This window comes from Antechinus flavipes, chromosome 3 (assembly GCF_016432865.1).
Source record: "Antechinus flavipes isolate AdamAnt ecotype Samford, QLD, Australia chromosome 3, AdamAnt_v2, whole genome shotgun sequence".
Classification (NCBI taxonomy): domain Eukaryota; kingdom Metazoa; phylum Chordata; class Mammalia; order Dasyuromorphia; family Dasyuridae; genus Antechinus; species Antechinus flavipes.
The window spans coordinates 538,388,103-538,406,937 of NC_067400.1; the positions used below are offsets into that span (position 1 = coordinate 538,388,103).

An 18,835-nucleotide genomic window follows, 5' to 3' on the forward strand; every position below is an offset into this window, starting at 1 on the left:
GGAATTAAATTGCTTAAATAGTCCCATTTTAGAAAAAGAAATAGAAAAAGCTACTATTCATTTCCCTAAGGAAAAATCCCCAGGACCAGATGGATTTACATGTGAATTCTACCAAACATTTAAAGAACAATTAACTCCAATGCTATATAAATTATTTGAAAAAATAGGGAATGAAAGTCTCTTACAAAATTCCTTTTATGACACACACATGGTACTGATACCTAAACCAGGTAGGATGAAAACAGAAAAAGAAAATTATAGACCAATCTCCCTAATGAATTTTGATGCAAAAATCCTAAATAAAATATTAGCAAAACTAATACAGAAAATCATCTCCACAATAATACTATGACCAAGTAGGATTTATGCCAGGAAGGCAGGGCTGGTTCAATATTAAGAAAACTATTAGCATAATTCACTATATCAATAACCAAATTAACAAAAACCATATGATCATCTCAATAGATGCATAAAAAGCATGTGATAAAATCCAACACCCATTCCTATTAAAAACACTAGAAAGTATAGGAATAAAGGGACTTGTCCTTAAAATAGTCAATAGCATCTATTTAAAATCATCAGTAAGCATAATATGTAATTGGGAGAAACTGGAACCATTCCCAATAAGATCAAGAGTGAAACAAGGTTGCCCACTATCACCATTACTATTCAATATTGTATTAGAAATGCTAGCTTTGGCAATAAGAGATGAAAAAGAGATGAAAGGATTATTTATGTGTATGATGTTCATATATATGATGTGTGTCCATATGGATCTGTCTACATGTGACTCACAAAGATTATTTTCCACCCATCTTTCTCTAAGAAAGAATTTGATTTCTTTCAGGATGAGAGTAGAAGATTGGAATAACCATCTGACTACTCTGTTCTCCTTAGGGAAAGTTTATTAAAATAGAAATCTCTGTTATTGTTGTTGTTGTTGTTGTTGTTGCTGTGTAGTTATTTAGGAGGTGAAAGATGGGACAAGGAAGCAAGAGTACCAGATCTCACTCAAGGGGAATTTCCTCTAAGAGCAGTGTAGTGAAGTAGGGACAAAATTGAGGTTCTCTGCCTGGTGGCTTCTTCTCACAGTGTTTCTTTCTTTTCAGGGACTAGATAAGAATCTGGAACCATTGTCTTCTTTCTTGAATATGGAAGCCAGAAGAGAAGGATCTCTCTTTTTCTAAAGTCTCAGAGGAAGGGGTGTAGGAAAAATCCTCCTGCAGAAGATGAGATTTCCTTTCTTGAACTAACCAGATTCTTCCATCAGTTTATAAATTTTCAGACCTGAAATGGACCTTGAGAAAACCCAAGTTGGAGCTAATCTGAAGCTAGCTCAAGAAGTTGATCAGGAATGAGAAAAATTATGATTGAAGGGAAAGCTTCTAATAAAATAATTGATTGAAGGAAATAGAAGGAAGATGATAGCTGTATTCAAACATTTGAATGGCTTTCCTTTTAAGGAGGAATGTTTAGAGGTAGTGTACTGTAAATGAACAGATCAAAAAGGCTCCAAAGTTTGATTCCTAGATCCTAGATTCCAAATAAGGAGTTATTTGACCCTGGGCCAAGTACTTTCACTTTTTAGAGATTCAAATTACTTATATGTAAAATAGGAATGACAGATTTACCATGCAGAGTTGTTGTGAGATTTTTAAAAAGGGCTTTGCAAATCTTAATGCAAAATGTAAATTCTGGCACTTAAGGTAAATTGCTAGTCCATCCCCCTACTTCAGTGCAGAAATATATCAACAACAATCCATCAGTCATTCTTTATTAAACATCTGCAATACTGGGTGTTGGGCTATGGAGAACAAACCCCCCACCCCCACAAAAGAGTTGCTAACTTAATTGAGAGGGGAAGGGAGACTACATGCATAAACATATGTAAAATAATTTTAAGGTAGTTTATGGAAGAATGGTCCTAAAAGTTGGTGAAATTAGGACAAGCTACAAGTGGAAGGTGATGCTTGAGCTGAGTTTTGAAGAAATTTAACTTTTCCAAGAGGTGTAGGTATGGAGTGAAAGTTCCACTGGCGATTAGCCAGTTCAAAGGACTGGAGATGGGATACTAAGGATTGTATGTAAAGAACAAGAAACAAGACCATGCAAAGGCTTTCACCTTTATCAAAAGAGAGGAAATCAAACTATATATGTAAGTACCCTACCTATCTATCTATTTATATCTAATGAGATGGCTGATAGGTAGGCAGGCAGATGGATGGATGGATGTTTAAAGGGAGCATTGGCCGATTTCACGGATTGGTTGCTTTATTTTTGCTACCACTTGTTAGAGTGCTTGAATTCCTCCTTAAGAAGCAACAGTAGGATCACTCCGCCTTTTTCCGAGGCGGGTTACTTCCAGTCCACAAGTCAATCTGTGATGGGCTAAAGGATGGAAAGAGCAGGAAAGGTTGTGCCTTTTTTTTTTTTTTTTTTTTAAGCATGGAGACTCAGCCCAAACGAACCCACGAGTAGCAAAAGGGCAGGCGCACACGCAGGCCAGCTGGCTCTAGAGCCCAGGCTCTTCTCCAAAGAATTTGGCCCCACTAAGAAGTGGGCCGGGTAGTCGAGGGGAGGGTCAGAGTACAGGGGAGAGGGAGAAACGCGCGGACAGGCCCTCAGCATCAGCATCAGCAGCGGCTGCGGCTGCCCCACCCCCCGGAGAACCTGGAGGAAGATTGGAGAAGAAGGAGAAGGAGGAGGAGGAGGAGAAGGACAATGTGGACTCCGCTTCAGAATACGGTGGAGGTGGCGTTGCGTAGGAACCCTTACCGCCTGTGTGCAGGGACCCTGGGGGTGGCGGTCAGCCTATTCCTGCTCGGCTTTTTTTTCGGTAGGCGCCCGCAGCCAGAATGCCCCTCGGGCTGGGTTGCAGGTCCAATTTCCCCCATCATCTCATGGGATTTAATCAGTTAGCTCAACCTCTTTATCTTTAGGAAGTGGAGTAGGGGAAAGGAGTAGGGATTTTAAAAGGACAATCAGCCCGAGGTTTATACGAGGATAGTTATAGACTTGCATCCTCTCCTCCTCCTTTCTACCCCTCCCAAAATGAATTGTTGCATCCTTAAACTCTCCCGAGCTATTAGAGACAAAAAAATTAGCAATTACACACGGCTGTAGAGCCCTTCTGTGAGGCGGGGTCGTGTACTGTAAGTGAGTCAGAATGCCATAATTCCAAACGATACCTGTGTGATTTGGGCGTGCCATTTACCATCCTCGGCCTTGGCTAAGGATCATGGAGTTAGCTCATTCTGTCTCTGAGTCCGTGATGTCTCTTATCCAGTAACTAACTGATCGGGAGCCCCCTCGATTTTAGTACTTGTGCATTCGAGGCCCAGCCTGCTTTTCAGGAATGACTAGAGCAGATGCTACACCTATGGAACATACACACTGAGTGGCCCTTTTTGCATTCACTGATACACTTGTTAGCTACAATATTCTGGGTTTGTGAAAATGTATGCTTGGCAGCTGGCTTACTTGTAGCCACTCCTTCAGGGCTTTAGAGACCCTTGTCATATCTCTTTAAATCAAGTTTCTTCATTGGAAGTAAAGGGAGATCGTATGAAACTGTAGGAATTTTTCCTGATCTTTAAAAGTCTTTAATGCTTTTAGTGCTTAGGTACTTATCATTAAGTAAAAATTCTGAAATTCCAATGTCTTACCGGCTGTGATTCAAAACTGCAGTCTTTGAGAGCCAGAGAATGTTAATTCTGGAAGAACCCTTAAGATAATAGAATAGAGGAGTGGACTTTAGTCTCAGAAAGATCTAAGTTCATATTCCACCGCCCACAGTTAGTAGCTTGGTGGATCTCTAAATCTTAGCTACTTTAATTGTAAAATAAGAATAATACTACTGTAATACTCATTCCACAAGACTGTATGAAGCTTAGGTAAAATGATAAATGCAGAGAAAAGTGCTATATAAATATCATATTATCATTACCTAGTTCATTACTTTCATATGCCTCTTAAATCTAAGATAAATCAGTGTGATGGTTTGGTTACAACCCACTGTAGTGCCTCGCACACAACAGATACCTAATTAATGATTGATAAATAGACTTGCACATTATTTTGATTTAGAATGAACCAGGTTAGACTTAAGAGAATACAATCTAAATCCGAAGCAAGAACTCCTTTCCTTCAGCCTTCCACCTACTCTATTGCAGCAATCATATTTGCAATTATTTTCTAAAGATATAATCTTTTAATTACCCAATTACAGATGAAGTTTTAATTACAAATTCTTGCCAGGATTACAGATGCAAATTATTGCTAGAATCTGAGAGATATCCCTCCCTATATGAGATATCCCTTCCCCAGTGGTATCAGATCATTATTTGAAAGCAGATTTAACTAACTTGTTTTAGGATGGAGACACAGTTCAGAAAATGAAATGAAAGACTGTTCTATCAATTCTATTTTGCCTGAGAATCATAGTGGCCTGGTGAATAGATAGTGAACTTCAGAAGTTTCTAGAAAGACTTAGTATCAGGTTCAGCCTCTTATATTAGATCTCAATAATCCTAACCAAATCAGGGCATTTTCATGTCTAGGAATTCCATATATTAATAGAAGTGTAGATATAATACTTATCCCCTAATTTTCATACCAAACAAGCTTCCCTTCTAAAAGGAAACAAGATAATCAATGGAGTTTTGGACCAGCTAAGTCAGAACTGTCCACAGGACATCAAGTTGGAGTTGTCCAGTAGCTAGTAGTATAGAACTGGAAATCAGAAGAGTGAAGCTGTATATATAGATCTGAGAAAAATTTACATTGAGAAAATAATTAACTCCATGGGAAGATATGAGATGAGGATATACAGAGAAAAGAGGATTCAAAAAGAACCATCTACTTTTTTTTCTCTTCTCATCCCTCCCTTCTATTCTCCTGTCTTTCCTAAGGGCATTATTGGGTAGAACACTGTGCTCATATCAGACAGATTTGTGTGGAGAGTTTTTTTGTTGATCAGATAACGTAACTTTCTGGGGACTAGGTATTCAAAATCTACTTCTTCTGATCTTCCTTTTCAAATATCCAAATAACTATATATCTATACTTTATAAAAACAAGAGAAAAGGAAGAGAAGCAAAATGCTTGCAGTGTAAGCTTCTGAGGGTCTCTTTGGTAGTAGCCTATATTTCTTTTTTCTGTTTAGTTTTAAGAAAAGGAATAATATGATAAAAAGATAATTGTACATAAAACTAAAAATCTATTACATAAAACTTGCTATCCTTTAAAATATATTATAAAATTACCATGTAACTTTTCCCCCTTTTTTCTTTCTTCCCTCACCCTAAAGATGATTATAATTAGACACAAGTATGTATGTGTATATGTATACACATACATACACATGTATATGCAAAATCATTTTATACATAGTTCTATTTATCAGCTCTTTCTCTGGAAGCAGATAGCATTTTCCTTCATTTATCCTTTGTAGTTAATTTGGGTATATATACACACATACACACACACACACACACAAGTCAAAATGTCTTAGTCACTCAAAGTTCTTAAAACCATTTTAAAATAAAACTTTGATTCTGAAACACTGGGTCTGTTTCCTAAGATGATTGGGGAGGGGGAAATAAAAAGAACCTACATGTTTTTGTGTTTTATTTTGTTTTGAAAGGCAAGAAGACTTGCTCAAAGTCATGTAGCTAATAAGTAGCAAGTGTCTGAGACCAGATTTGAACTCAGGTCATCCTGACTTCAGGATTGGTGCTCTATGAACCTATATGCTCTAAAATATTTATAGCAGCTCTTTTTATGATGGCAAGGGATTGAAAATTTTAGAGGTGTTCATCAATCAGGGAAAGACTGAAGAAGTTGTGATGGATTGAAGTATGCTATAAGAAATGATGAACTCAGTGATCTTAGAAAAACATTATTAGACATTCATGAAATAATGAATAACGATATAAATGGAACCAAGATACAGTAACAACAATATTGTTTTATATTACCATTTTGCCTACTTTGTATAATATTGAATCTGGAGCCTGAGGACCTGAGTGCCAGTCCCATTCATTCACTTATTGTTGCACTGATATTTGGCAAGTCAGTCAACATCTGAGTTTGTTTCTTCATCTGTAAATTGTTAATGGTCATTATTTTAAAAGTTGTTCTTTAAAAAAATTTTTTTTCATTGTTCTTAGCTCCCTCTACTTACCTTTGAAAGTTTTCTTTTGTTTCTTTCAGATTAGACTTGACTTTTTAAAAATGCATTATTAGAGGCAGGTTATTTGAGGTCATGTCATGATCATACTTATATTTAGCTTTATAAATAATAATTAGAATTCTCAAAACAATTATTTGAGTGTATCATTGTTATATTAATCTAAGGGCAGATGATGTCATAGCAGTTCCCTAAGTCCAAGTGACAAATTATGACAAGGAAGAATGAGAATCTTTCTGGCATTTGAAATAGGAGAGAGTCTAATTGCATTTCAGTTTGATGTGCTTAATTTTTGCATTTAAATGAGACTTTAGAACTAGGTAACTAAATCTGCTTGTTTCAGTGTTGATTATAAAAGCAGAACTAGACTATCACTTTCTGTCAAATGTATTTTAAAGTAAGCTTGTAGCTTGGTGATACATAGCAGTTTTTTGTTCAATGGATGTATTGAAACATAGCTGTTATTACATGATTTTCTTTTGGGATGTAGTAGTCTTTTTACAAATAAATTTTTCTAATACCATAAGGCAATTGAAATGTACTATATTTTGGTAGAATGAAGAACCTACAGTTTCTTTTTCTTTCTATTCTTGTTTTGAGCCATCTTAATCCATTTGTTATATACACACTTTGTCTTCTACTCCCTTCCTCTAATAAATTAAATTCTTCCTTTATTCCCTCTCCCTGTGCCTGTCCCTCTTTCACTCCCTTCCTCCCTACCTCCTTGTCTGTCTGTCTGTCTATCTTTCTCTTCAGAATTCTCTAATATATTTCTTCATCCTTTTATATTCTATACAGTTAAAATTTCATTAGCATAAAGCTGGTTGAGGAACCTACATTCTTTCCCAATGTAGGACAACACCTTTACAACTTAAAAGAATGGATAGTTGCTAATAGGATAAATATCTAGTTAACTTCTCATTTATTAAAGAAGCCTATGCTTATGAGGCTTATTGGACAAAAATTTTTATATTAGAAAGTAAATATAGACAGTGTCACTTTCTTTCTTCACTATGACAAATATCCCTTCCAAGGGCATTATCATATTTTCTCTGTCTATTAGTCCTACCCAACCTGTCCTAAGATACCTAGATACTAACATATACTTTCACTAGAGTGTGAAATGATGCTCATAGATGTACAGCATTTTCCCAAAAAAAGCTTTTTTTCACTTAGTAAACTTTTCTGAAACTAAACCAACCCTGAATTGAAAAAACATGTTCCCCCATGTAAATTTATTTCAGAAGCATCCTTTCTCCCAATCTGGGTGTATACTACTGTAAATTCTAGTACTACAGTCCTAGATCCTTTTTTCTGTTGCCCAATTCCTATTCTTTAGAAGCTTTTCTCCTCTACTTCCAAAAGTCAGTTCATAAAAAAAATTAATAGTCTGATAAGTGCCAGGCACTCCAAACACTGGGTTAGATTATAGGAATATTCAAACTTTTACCATTCTTTGTGGAGTAAATCTACAATTCTTTATGCCTTCCTTTTCTTCTCTCCTTATACTGCTTCCTATTCAGCTGTCTTTCCTATAAAAAATGTTGATTCAATATCATGATTTATTTTCCTACTAATGATTGAAAAAGACCCAATTATTCTCTAGTTCTAATGCACATTCCTTTTTTTTTTCTTGGACTATGGGGGCCAAAGATAGAAATTACTACAAAGGCTCTAGTAGTCAATCCCAAGTGAAAGCAAGTTGAAATAAAAATGTCTAGACTCATTTAATATTCTCCTTTATACATTCTATTTCCCACCAAAGTACAATCCCAGTTGTTCTTTGAACCCCAATATACATCTCTTCCCTCTGTCATGTAACTGATTATATATATATAAAACTAATTATATATATATGTAATATATCTACATAAGTAGTTATCTATATATATATGATTATTTATATTAAAAATAATTGATTGTGCATATATTTTATCAGTTGCTTGATTATTGAATTTAGATGAAATTCAGAAGATTATGTGTCATAATGAATAAATGGATTCATCACTAAATGTCAAAGAATACTGAAGTTGAGATGCAACTTGAACAGATCATGTGATCTACCACCTTAAGAATTTTAGAATTGAGGAAAATGAATCCCATAAAAGTAATGTGATTTTCCAATGATCATATAGCTAGTAACAGTTTTTTTCAGTTCACCATTTTGTGGGGAATGGAGAATGGTAGGGTGGAAGGTTAATGGTTTTAAAAAATTTTTTAATCTGATGTTAATTCTGGCTCTACTACTTATCACTTGTACAACCAGGTGCAAATCGTTTGTCCTTTTTGGTTCTCAGTTTCCTCATCTGTAAAGGGAATTAACTAGTTCATCCCTGACTGCCTTTTAAATCTATATATTTTATGATCCTATTTTTGCCAAATGTTTCTGAAAATGAAAATTCAGAAAAATCAGTTAACTCGAATATTTATTGAGTATATATTCTTGTGTTATTGGAATTGTATGTAAGTGTAAAGCTAGGTGGCTTCACAGACAAGTATGCTGCCCTTGAAGTAAGGAAAACCTGAGTTCTTAGCCCACTTCAGTTAAATTTGCTATCTGTGTAACATTGCGTAAGTCACTTAACTTCTCTCAGGCTTAATTTTCTTATTTATAAAATAGTATAATAATAGTATTTGCCTCTCTGGGTAGTTGAGAATCAAATGAGATAACATGTAGTGCTTCAAAAACCTTAAAGCTATTTATTATTTATATTATTAGTATTTTAAGTGCAAAGTGAAGGACTAGGGAGGATAGAAAAACTTAAAAGACTCGAGCTCTGTTTTTGAGCAATTTACCATCCTGGAGAAAAGACAAAAAGAAGCAATTCAAGAACTATACAAGCAACATTGAATTAAATTGATAATGTTTCCTCCCCTCTGCCCTTGAAATTCTATCTTAACATAATGCATATTTTAGGAATTAGTTGTTGAATTAATATGAAAACATCTAAACCATGCATTGTAAATGTGATTAGCTTGAGAATATAGGAGAGACTAATGGAGTTCATATAGCACATAGGATGTGACATGAGTTTTTAGAGAGGTTTGCTTAAGTTGTTGAGATGAACCCAGTACCATGTGTAGGTACCATAAATATAAGAGATCTTCAGTGTGTTTTGCTAAGGATTAAAATACTTATGTGGTAGTGAGTGAAATGTTTTCATGTTCAGTCTCCATGATGACCTTTGGTTTTTTTCTCAGATCTTTGGAATGAGGAATATCATATGTTATTGTACCTAACCAGCATAATAATACAAAGTACATAGTGTAAAATTGTTGAGTAGATCACATTTCAGAATGTATTTTGTATGCACTGATATGCTTGGATTATTTTTAAAATTACTTTTGTTGTTGATGTTATTTTGAACTTGGCAAAAATTGATATACATGAGCATTCTCATATACAAAGAAAATTAGAAAAAATATACTTGCCTGTGAAACCATGAATCCCCCTTATCCACAGATTGGATTTCTTTTCAAATGTAGATAATTTGAGTACATTTATTTAAAATCTATCCTGCTCTTTGTTTGTCTATTTCTGACTCTCTTTCATCTTTCTTATGTGAAATTTAAATGCTATGCTGTTGTTCAGCCATTTCAGTTATATCTGACTCTGTGATTCCATTTGTAGTTTCCTTGGCAAGGATACTAGAATGGTTTGCCATTTCCTTCTCCAGCTCATTTTACACTTGAAGACAATGAAGCAAACAGGATTAAGTGAGTTGTCCAAGGTCAAACAGTTAGAATATGTCTAATGCCCAGTTTGAACCCTGACTCCAGGCTTAATACTTTACTCATATTGCCCTTTAGCTGCCCTTTAAATGCTAAAATGACTATTTTTTTTTTGGTCAGTATTCCTCTATTATTCTACTTTATCCCCTCCCCCAACTGGGAAAACAGATCAAATAAGAACACTCAAGCAAAAAAAAAATCCACATATTGACTATACCTGAAAGTATATATTTCAGTCTCTGCTTTGAGACCCCCATCTCTTTGTCAGGTGGTAGGTAGCATGCTTCATATTTATTTCTCTGGAGTTTTGGTTAGACATAGCAATGATCAGAATTCTTATTTCTTTAAAATTTGTTTTTCTTTATAGTGTTGTAATTATTATAAAATTATTCTCCTGAACTGATTCAATTTACTGTCAGTTCATAAATGTATTCAAATACTTTTGTGAATCTTTCCCTTTCATCATTTCTTATGGGTCAGTAATATTCCATTACTTTCATATATCATCTTTTTTATCCATTAGCCATTTTGTAGGCATCCATTTTATGTTTAATTTCTTGTTTAAAAAATTCTGCTTGAAATGATTTCCATGTATTGATCTTTTTCTTCTTTCTCTGATTTCTTTAACATATAGTCCTAGTAGTAGAATTGTAAGGTGAAAGGTCATATATAGGTGAGTGATGTATGAGTCCAAATTTTCTTCCAAGATTATTGAACCATTTCATAGCTCCATTAACAGTATATTAAAGTGTTAACCCTAAGAATAATAATTTTCCTTTTTAATAAAATAATTTTTCTAATATGTGTGACATATACATTGAATTGTTTTAAATTGCATTTGTTATTGATGATTTAAAGCATTTTGTCATACGGCTACTTATCTCTTGGATTTCTTCCTTTGAAAACTGCTTATTCATATAGTCAGCTCTCAATATTTGCATTTTGGCTTTTGTGACTTAAAGCATTCACTCATTTTTATTCTCATGTAGGTAGCTGCACATATATAAGGTATGGTCTGTAGAGAAAAAAATAAAAGGAATAATGTGCTTAAGTTTGTGGAGTGGCTGGTATCCTACTACTACTAGACATTTCTCTGGTCTTGTTTACCCTACTATTGTTAAGTAAAGCATTCTCCATGCATTTCTTGCATATTTTCATTTATTCCTTTAAAACTCTATTTTTTTATATTGCAATTAGGCCCATTGTCGTAGGCTAATCTTTGGCCTCTAAGCAAAGTCAATGATGTAGCTCTGTATAAAAATAAAAGTGTTAGATAAATTTTGTGCCAGAATGTCTGTAGCTTCTCTTGGCTAGCAGTTATATCTAAAAAAAATGAAAATACTAGTTATAACATTATAAATTTCTTGTGTTATGAAAAGTGAATATTGTCTGAAATCAATGTTTTTTTAATTGAGATATTAAGCACAAAGGTCACAGAGTTCTAGGGAATTACTAGCAAGAAAAAGTGTTTTGCATATTACTAGTTCTATTTCATGTACTGTTTTAATTTTTCCAAATTTTTTCATTAATTTCTCCATATTTATGATTTTAGAAATAGTGCATATTATCATAATATTTTGTTATAAACAATTGTATGCAGAAAAGTATATTTTCAGCAATCTCTAGTGAAAGGTTAAAGTTTTTCATGGTCATGGAAACCTAATCCCTTATTTCCCATGGGTTTAGTATATCAACATTCACAGTTTTTTATTTTTATGTTATTTTTTAGGAATGTTAACCCCACAAAAATCAGAATTGATGTTCTTTGTCTATTGCTTTTTGGGGAAATGGCTTTTATTATATTTTCATATTGGTTCTTTAATGTCTTAGATATCAGACCTTTATCAGAGAAACTTGTTGCAGACTTTTTTTTCCACTTTATTTTCTAATTTTAGCTGGATTGGTCTTTCCCAAAAAAAATTCATATAATAAAAATTGTCCATTCCTTCTGTTATCTTTTCTATCTCTTGTTTGGTCATGTTTGGTCCTTCCCTATCTCTATCAAAAAGGTACCTTTCATAATTTGTAGTATACATGTCATACATCTATCTGTAGATTATTGTGATATGTGATACAAGGTGTTGGCTTAAACCTCATTAGACAAACCACCATCTATTGCACAAATCGCATCTAACAAACCCTTTCAGTTAGAGATCATCCAGCCTTGAAGGAATATTCTGGCATACTCACTACATATTATAACATTTTTAGACAAATTTGTTGTTAGGAAATTTTCCTTCTGCTGAGGTAATATCAAACCTCTGTAAGAAATTATTGTTAATAACTAATATCTTAGAGATATTCAGAAAATTTGTGTTTTTTTTTAATTCTTCCTTTTTTGAAAAGTTTCTTTTTCTTGAAGGATATGACTGCTAATGAGATTGCATTGACTCTGCTCATCTTGATCAGACTCCATCAGTCTTGCAAGAAATAAAATGGGGAAATCCATTGTGCTCTACTCAGACTTAGGTGGAGACAGATCCTTTTCCTTGAAGGATATGACTGCTAATGAGATTGCATTGACTCTGCTCATCTTGGTTAGACTCCATCAGTCTTGCAAGAAATAAAATGGGGAAATCCATTGTGCTCTACTCAGATTTAGGTGGAGACAGATCCTAGTTAGCCAAGACTGGGGATGGTCTGAGTATTGATAATTTCTCTGTCCTGGGATCAGTCTCAGATCTCCATTGAAAAAGATATACATTCTTTGAACTGATAAAATAAAGCTAAGAGTGTTCTGGTACAAAGATACTTTCCCTATGCAAGAGATATTTTGCTCTTTATTTTAATATTGCCCACTTCTAATCATGTTACCCATTATACTTTATTGCTATTTGATGGGCCTCTTAAGGGTTTTGAAAGGTATGCAAACTGTGAGTCCACCACTAAGATTGTCTTTAGGAGAAATATCCAAATGAACCATCCTTTTATTAATAACCTACTGGTCTTGTTAACAATATGATTAAATTGCCTGGAAACCATGTCTCTCAAAACCTTTTTAAATATCATACCTCTAGTGATTTCTATATCCCTTTACATCATCTGAAATTTTGATTAAGTATGTATGTGCTCATACAGGTCAATGATGAAAAAAATGTTGAAACAAAACCAGATTCTTGCAAATATTCCATTAGCAGTCACATTGTGGATTGCTGTCTTTTATCATCAGTTTCAATTTTCAAAATTCTGAATTTCTTATATGCAAAAAACTACCTTGGAATTCAGTAGGGACTTCATTGAAAAGTGGGACCCTGGGTAAAATAGAAAACACTGAGGCACTGACAGATCTTTGTGACAAGAGATACTATATATTCTTTGATATTCCTTCCAGCTCTGACTTGGTGGTAAAAGAAATGCCAAAGCAGTGGATACATATGTGCTGACTGAGGATTTCATTTTCACTGGGAGTTTTCCCCCAAAGCACCAGAAGATCTGTTGAATTTTAAGTCAGTTTGTTCTTCCAATATCATCTGTAAATACTGTTGGGATAACCTAACTTGGTTGGGCCTCATGTCAGATTCCTATGGGTTCATTTTTTCTTTCACTTCTGATATTTAGCTTGTGAAGTAATATTGCTCATTATCCTTTGGTCCTCTCTGAAGCTTTTAAAATTAAATTTTGTTTTATTCTTGTCATATTTTAAGATAATATGACAGTATTTGTACTATGGATTATACTAAAACAGTCTTATGTATGGAAAGCTCATTATAATTTTAAATTAGTTATTGCTTGTCAGACATATGGATTCTACTTTTTAAAAAAATTAAAAACAAATGCCCTTTAAAATGTTGCAATAATATATGAATAAAGTTATATTGTGAATATTCTGTGAATTATTAAATAATAAGTTATAACAATTGGATGGTGAGGGAATTCTCTAATTTTTCATTTATTACAGCTTTGTAACACCAAAAGAATGAGTTCAAGAGGATTGCTTAAAGAACAGTTTAGCATCTTAGAGATCTAACTTATTGCAGTACCCTGCCCATCACATTGTAGTCTGTAAAACTATCTGTCAGAGCAGTTATGGCTGACATTCAGAAATCTGCTAAGTCTAAATTGAAGAAGATAGAAACCCAAGAGAAAAAAATCATTGCCTTCAAAAGAAACATTTGGATATGAAAAATCTGTCCTGTTAATATGCACATTCCACAAATGTTATCTTTTATTCTTTTTAACTGTTTCACTAAAGTTGGCTCAAAGAGGTTGAATAACATTTAAATGACTGTGCTGCCTCTTTCAAACTCAAAAGAAAATCTAAGAACAGACAACGAATGAAGGTCCTGTTGTACTATCTCCCCATCTTCCTTTCTGGCTAGTTTTGGTCCTAGGGCATCAAAAGAGCTTACATAATGGGGAAAAAAGAACCTGCATAGAATTAGTCTAGCTGTAGCAAAGTAAAATGCAAAACTGTACCAAGATCATAACAAGCTGGATTGCAATTAATCACAATAACTTTTCTTGTTCAAATGTTTTTAATTATTGGAATGTCATTTTAAAATCTGCTAATTAAAAAAGTTTGAAATCTATTTTTAAAAAATTGAAAAAGAAATATCAAAGGAAAGAGTCAACTGCAGAAGAGCTCTTTTGATAGAAGAATTATTCAGAAATTCAAATAATATAGAATCAAACTTTTTTTTGACAGGACCTGTAAAAGTACTTATTGATGAATCAATGACCCTCAAGGATGTCAGCTTGGAAGGAGGTTCCCACCTCTTTTCTGGGCCATAAAGATCTTTGCTTGGTACTATATTGTTTTAAAAATTTTATCAGTGACTTGAATAAAGGCATTAAATCATATGATTGTAAAATTTGAGATATCATATGTTGGATATATAATTGAAATTTAAAAATATCTCAGCACATTGGACAGAACTCAATTAGAAGAATTAAGTAAAGTGACATTTTTCTTTTGGGTTTAGAAAATTTCATAAATATGAGTGAGTTAAATTTTAGTATATGGTATGGTCCCAGGAATTTTGACAGAATGACCTTAATATGTTTAAAATTTTGTATATCATTGCAAACAAAAAAAATGGTACCTTAGACTATATCAAAAGTGGCATCATGATGGACTTGGAAACTCTTGTGCCCTGAGCTGAGTGAAAAAATATTGGTAAGCTAGAGAACAGTTAGAGAGAGTGAAAAAAGAACCTGAATATCATGCTATAGGAATGATATTTTTAGAAATGGGATATTTTACCTATAGAAATGACATCTTAGAGGACCATGGTAACTGTTTTCAAGTATTTGAAAAACTAACATAAGCAAAAAAGGGATTTGATTTGTAGACAGAGTAGACAACAAGGACCAATAGTTGTTCAATTGCATTAAAGCAGGTTCAGGCTTGATGTAGCAAGAAGCTTATTTATACACTACTAGTTATATGAAAGTATAATGGGTTGTCTTGGAAGATTGTAGGTTACATCTCACCAGAGATCTTTGAGCAAAGACTAAATGAACAATTGTCAGGTAAGGTCTTTGGAGAGGTCTTTTTTCCAGTATAGATTTCCAGTATAGCTTGGCACTGAGTTGGCAAACGTGGACATTATAATATAATTAGTATTTCTTTCAGAAGCAAAATTATGTCAGATCAATGATAATAATCAATCCTTAAAATTCATGAAATTATTTGATTTTTATAGAACTGATAAAGAAGTATTTACATATGTCTTAACAACTCATTATCAAATTTGGGTCTGTGTTACAGGATGGATTACAAAACCCACCAGTGAAGTTAGTAGCATGATTCCCCCACAAAGTATGAAGAAGGCATTTTTGGATGAACTGAAAGCTGAAAACATCAAAGCATTTTTATAGTAAGTATATTTTTGAAAATTAAGATTTAGCTTGTTATTCGTTGGAATAGCTGTTCTTTCTAGAAATGTCCCTATCTGGAATTACCTATTCAAGAAGAAGCTTGACATTTAAAGGACTGCATTCATGTTGAATTATCTATACTATTAACTGTAGTACTTCACAATTTTTACCTTTCTGTGCTTCTTTTTAAGACCCAATGGGACAAAAATGTGATAATGGGCTAAAACAAAGTGGAAATAAGTATGGGAGAGAAGGAAGGGAGGTAGAGATACTTAATCACAAAAAATGGAAACGTGTTCAGTGTGATGAAGTGTAAAGAATTCTGAATTTGGAGTTGGAGGATCTTGTAAAGTATGGGGTAGTTTCCTGGAGGGCCTCAAGGTCAGCCAGAGTCAGGATAAATCAAAGTCCTTTTTCTTTAGGGGGAGAAGTGAAGGAGGCAGGCAAGCTGTCATGCAACTTGCCTAAGATGTATCCTGGATTTTGGAGTCTGGAGTCTCCAGCCTCTCTCCTCCTCATCCTGCCACCAAGTGCCTCTCACTTCTTTCCCTCCACTCTCCAATCCTTACTGCCAAAGATTTGGCAAGCACCAATGGTGAGGAGAGCCATCATCCAAATATATGTTAATAGTACCATTGTCTCACATAGAATAGGTAGCTTTAAGTGTTTTCTTGTCTAATTCAGAGTTTCAGCCCTTTATGGGATTTGGATTTGAATTCCTGGTCTTTCATTTATTATATACTTTAGTTTTTCTGGCCTTCAGATTCCTTCTCTGTAACGTGTTACTTACCCTCAAAATTCTGCTTTAAAATCTCTGATAATTTTGGTATTCTGAAAAATTAGTACATATAACTTTCTTATTATAAATATTACCTTCCTTTTATAGAATAGCAAGTTAAATAGGTTTTTTTTTTGTGTGTGTGTATTTGTTTGTTTTAGTGATAAATCCATGTGCTTAAAATCACTTGCATACTAGGTATCTATTCTGAAATATTCTTGACTCTATCAGTTTTTAACTCTCAATTATTATTATAATAATTTCAAAATTTTAAACAAACTATTAAATAGGGTAAGTAATACATTTTAAAATAATAATACAAATATTAGCCTTTGTATGTTGTATAAAAGTTTGCAAAATACTTTACAATGTAAAGCAGATCCAGGAAAACAATATATAGAACTACACTCGTGTAAATGGAAAGAAAAATAGTTACAAAACAATTAAAACTGGAAAATATGAGAAATAAGTTTGGTCTAAAAAAAGAAATACAAGAAGAAACTTTCATTACTACTTTCAGAAATTGAGATTAACAGGTGAGGCTTATTGCCTATAATACTAGATTTTATTGATATGTTCATTGGTTTTGTTGAATGTTTTTCTCTTTTTATAATTTTTTATTTTGTTTTCAGAAATAGATCTCCAGAATAGGAGAAGGAGAGCACAGAAAGGAATCTAGATGATGTAATTTAGCCAGAGACTCAGTTGTCAGAAAAACTTTAGCTACTGGGCTGGGATAGTTGATTTTTTAAAAAGCAACTTCTTGCTGATTGATTGGAGAAAGGCTGAAACTTTTTAAAGATAGCTGAATTCCAAGTATTGCTCTTTAATGTCAGCTACATTTTGAAAGAAGTTGGATTACTAATAAGTCTCTGACTTTTCTCTGCTATACTCTCTGATTTGAGAAGAAAAAGTAAAAGAAAAATAGAGATTTTTTATTGTAAGTATGGGTTTTAAATTATTACTATTATAATTGAGAGTTATAAACTGATACAGAGTCAAGAATCTTTCAGATAGACAGAGTTGAGTAAGATAATGGTAGAAAACATCTGAAGGATGTGATTTGAGAAAAAAGGAAGATGAAACCCTTTTGACTTCAATTATTTCCATTGAAATTTGTGGTGAAGTTTGGACAGATATCTAGGGAGAGGAAAAACATGAGAGATTTAATGAGGGATTAAAAGATTTGAAATACCTTCTGTGGTGAAATGGCATAGTAAATGAATTAGAGATGCATAAAAGCATTGCCTTGCCTAAATGAAAACCCAATTGATATTAAATAAAATTATTCATTTTAAGTAATAATTAAAATGATAAAATAATCAATTTGCTCCAACTCCATTTAGTAACTATATGAATAATTTGAAAATAGTAATTGGTGAGAGTAATAGAAGGTTTGGTATTGGCAAGAAATGAGAAGATAAGGGGGAAAATGGTTTGAACTAACAAAAACGGAAAGGAAGATAATGGGGAATAATTGACGGGGAGATTAGAGAATTTAGTGTGATTGTCAAATAAACCCGAGGGTTGAGAACTAGAGGAAAAAATATAATGATAAAAGATTATAATCAGATCCTTCTGCAGAGAGGGATTTGGCTAGTAAGTATAGGTTTTTGCACACATATTGTGTACTTGAGTGATAGAATTACTAAAAGGACTTTTAGGCATACCCAGACATTCTGTAACTGACTCTTCTCTACTAACCCTGTGGTGAAGAACAGTCCCATAAACTCATGGAGTTAGAACTGGGATGCATTCAGAAGGCACTAATAAAATGATTCATTTCATTTGGCTGTAAGCTTAATGGGATGAATATTGTGCAGATATTGCAGTAACTTAGTCTATTGTCCTTGAGAAGAAAGTTAGTCTTGAAGATAGTGTTCTTTGAATTATCTATCCCCTTGTAAAAAGAACTGGGGTACTGTTTACAGATATTTAATAGTAGGGAGAATACACTGGAGTGGGAGTTTGAGCTGAAAATATTAGAGAAAATTGCTCTAATTAATTAGGGGCATTCCTGGAAAGTAATGTTTGTTACACTAGGAGAATAGAGTGTAGAACAATTGCTCCTTAATTATATCTTATATTAGTTTTTATGTATTGGTATTGATATTAATATTAATGTGTATCTGAAAAAGTAAATCCATACTTGGTAAGAGAAGAAGAAATACATATGAACTACAATTCCTATGTTGAGATTGCCCCTTAGTTGAGATTATTAGGGAACAATGCACTATTGATTATTTTTCTTTTTTCTGGACATGATCTAAATTAAAAAGTTTTGGGTTCACTGCTTTACAGCAATTCTTGCAATT

The 18,835-nt window shown here is 33.5% G+C and overlaps 1 protein-coding gene across 1 annotated transcript in view; it reads left to right on the forward strand.

Annotated features, from left to right (window-relative positions):
• Window positions 1-2,343: 2,343 nt before the first annotated feature.
• The window catches only part of LOC127555168 (Putative N-acetylated-alpha-linked acidic dipeptidase), a 79,966-nt gene continuing 63,474 nt past the window's right edge, over window positions 2,344-18,835 (forward strand). Inside the window, exons 1-2 of the mRNA XM_051987305.1 lie at window positions 2,344-2,836; window positions 15,633-15,741. Of these exons, the coding sequence (XP_051843265.1) occupies window positions 2,722-2,836; window positions 15,633-15,741 (224 nt within the window). The 5' untranslated portion in view covers window positions 2,344-2,721. The remainder of the gene's footprint in view (window positions 2,837-15,632; window positions 15,742-18,835) is intronic.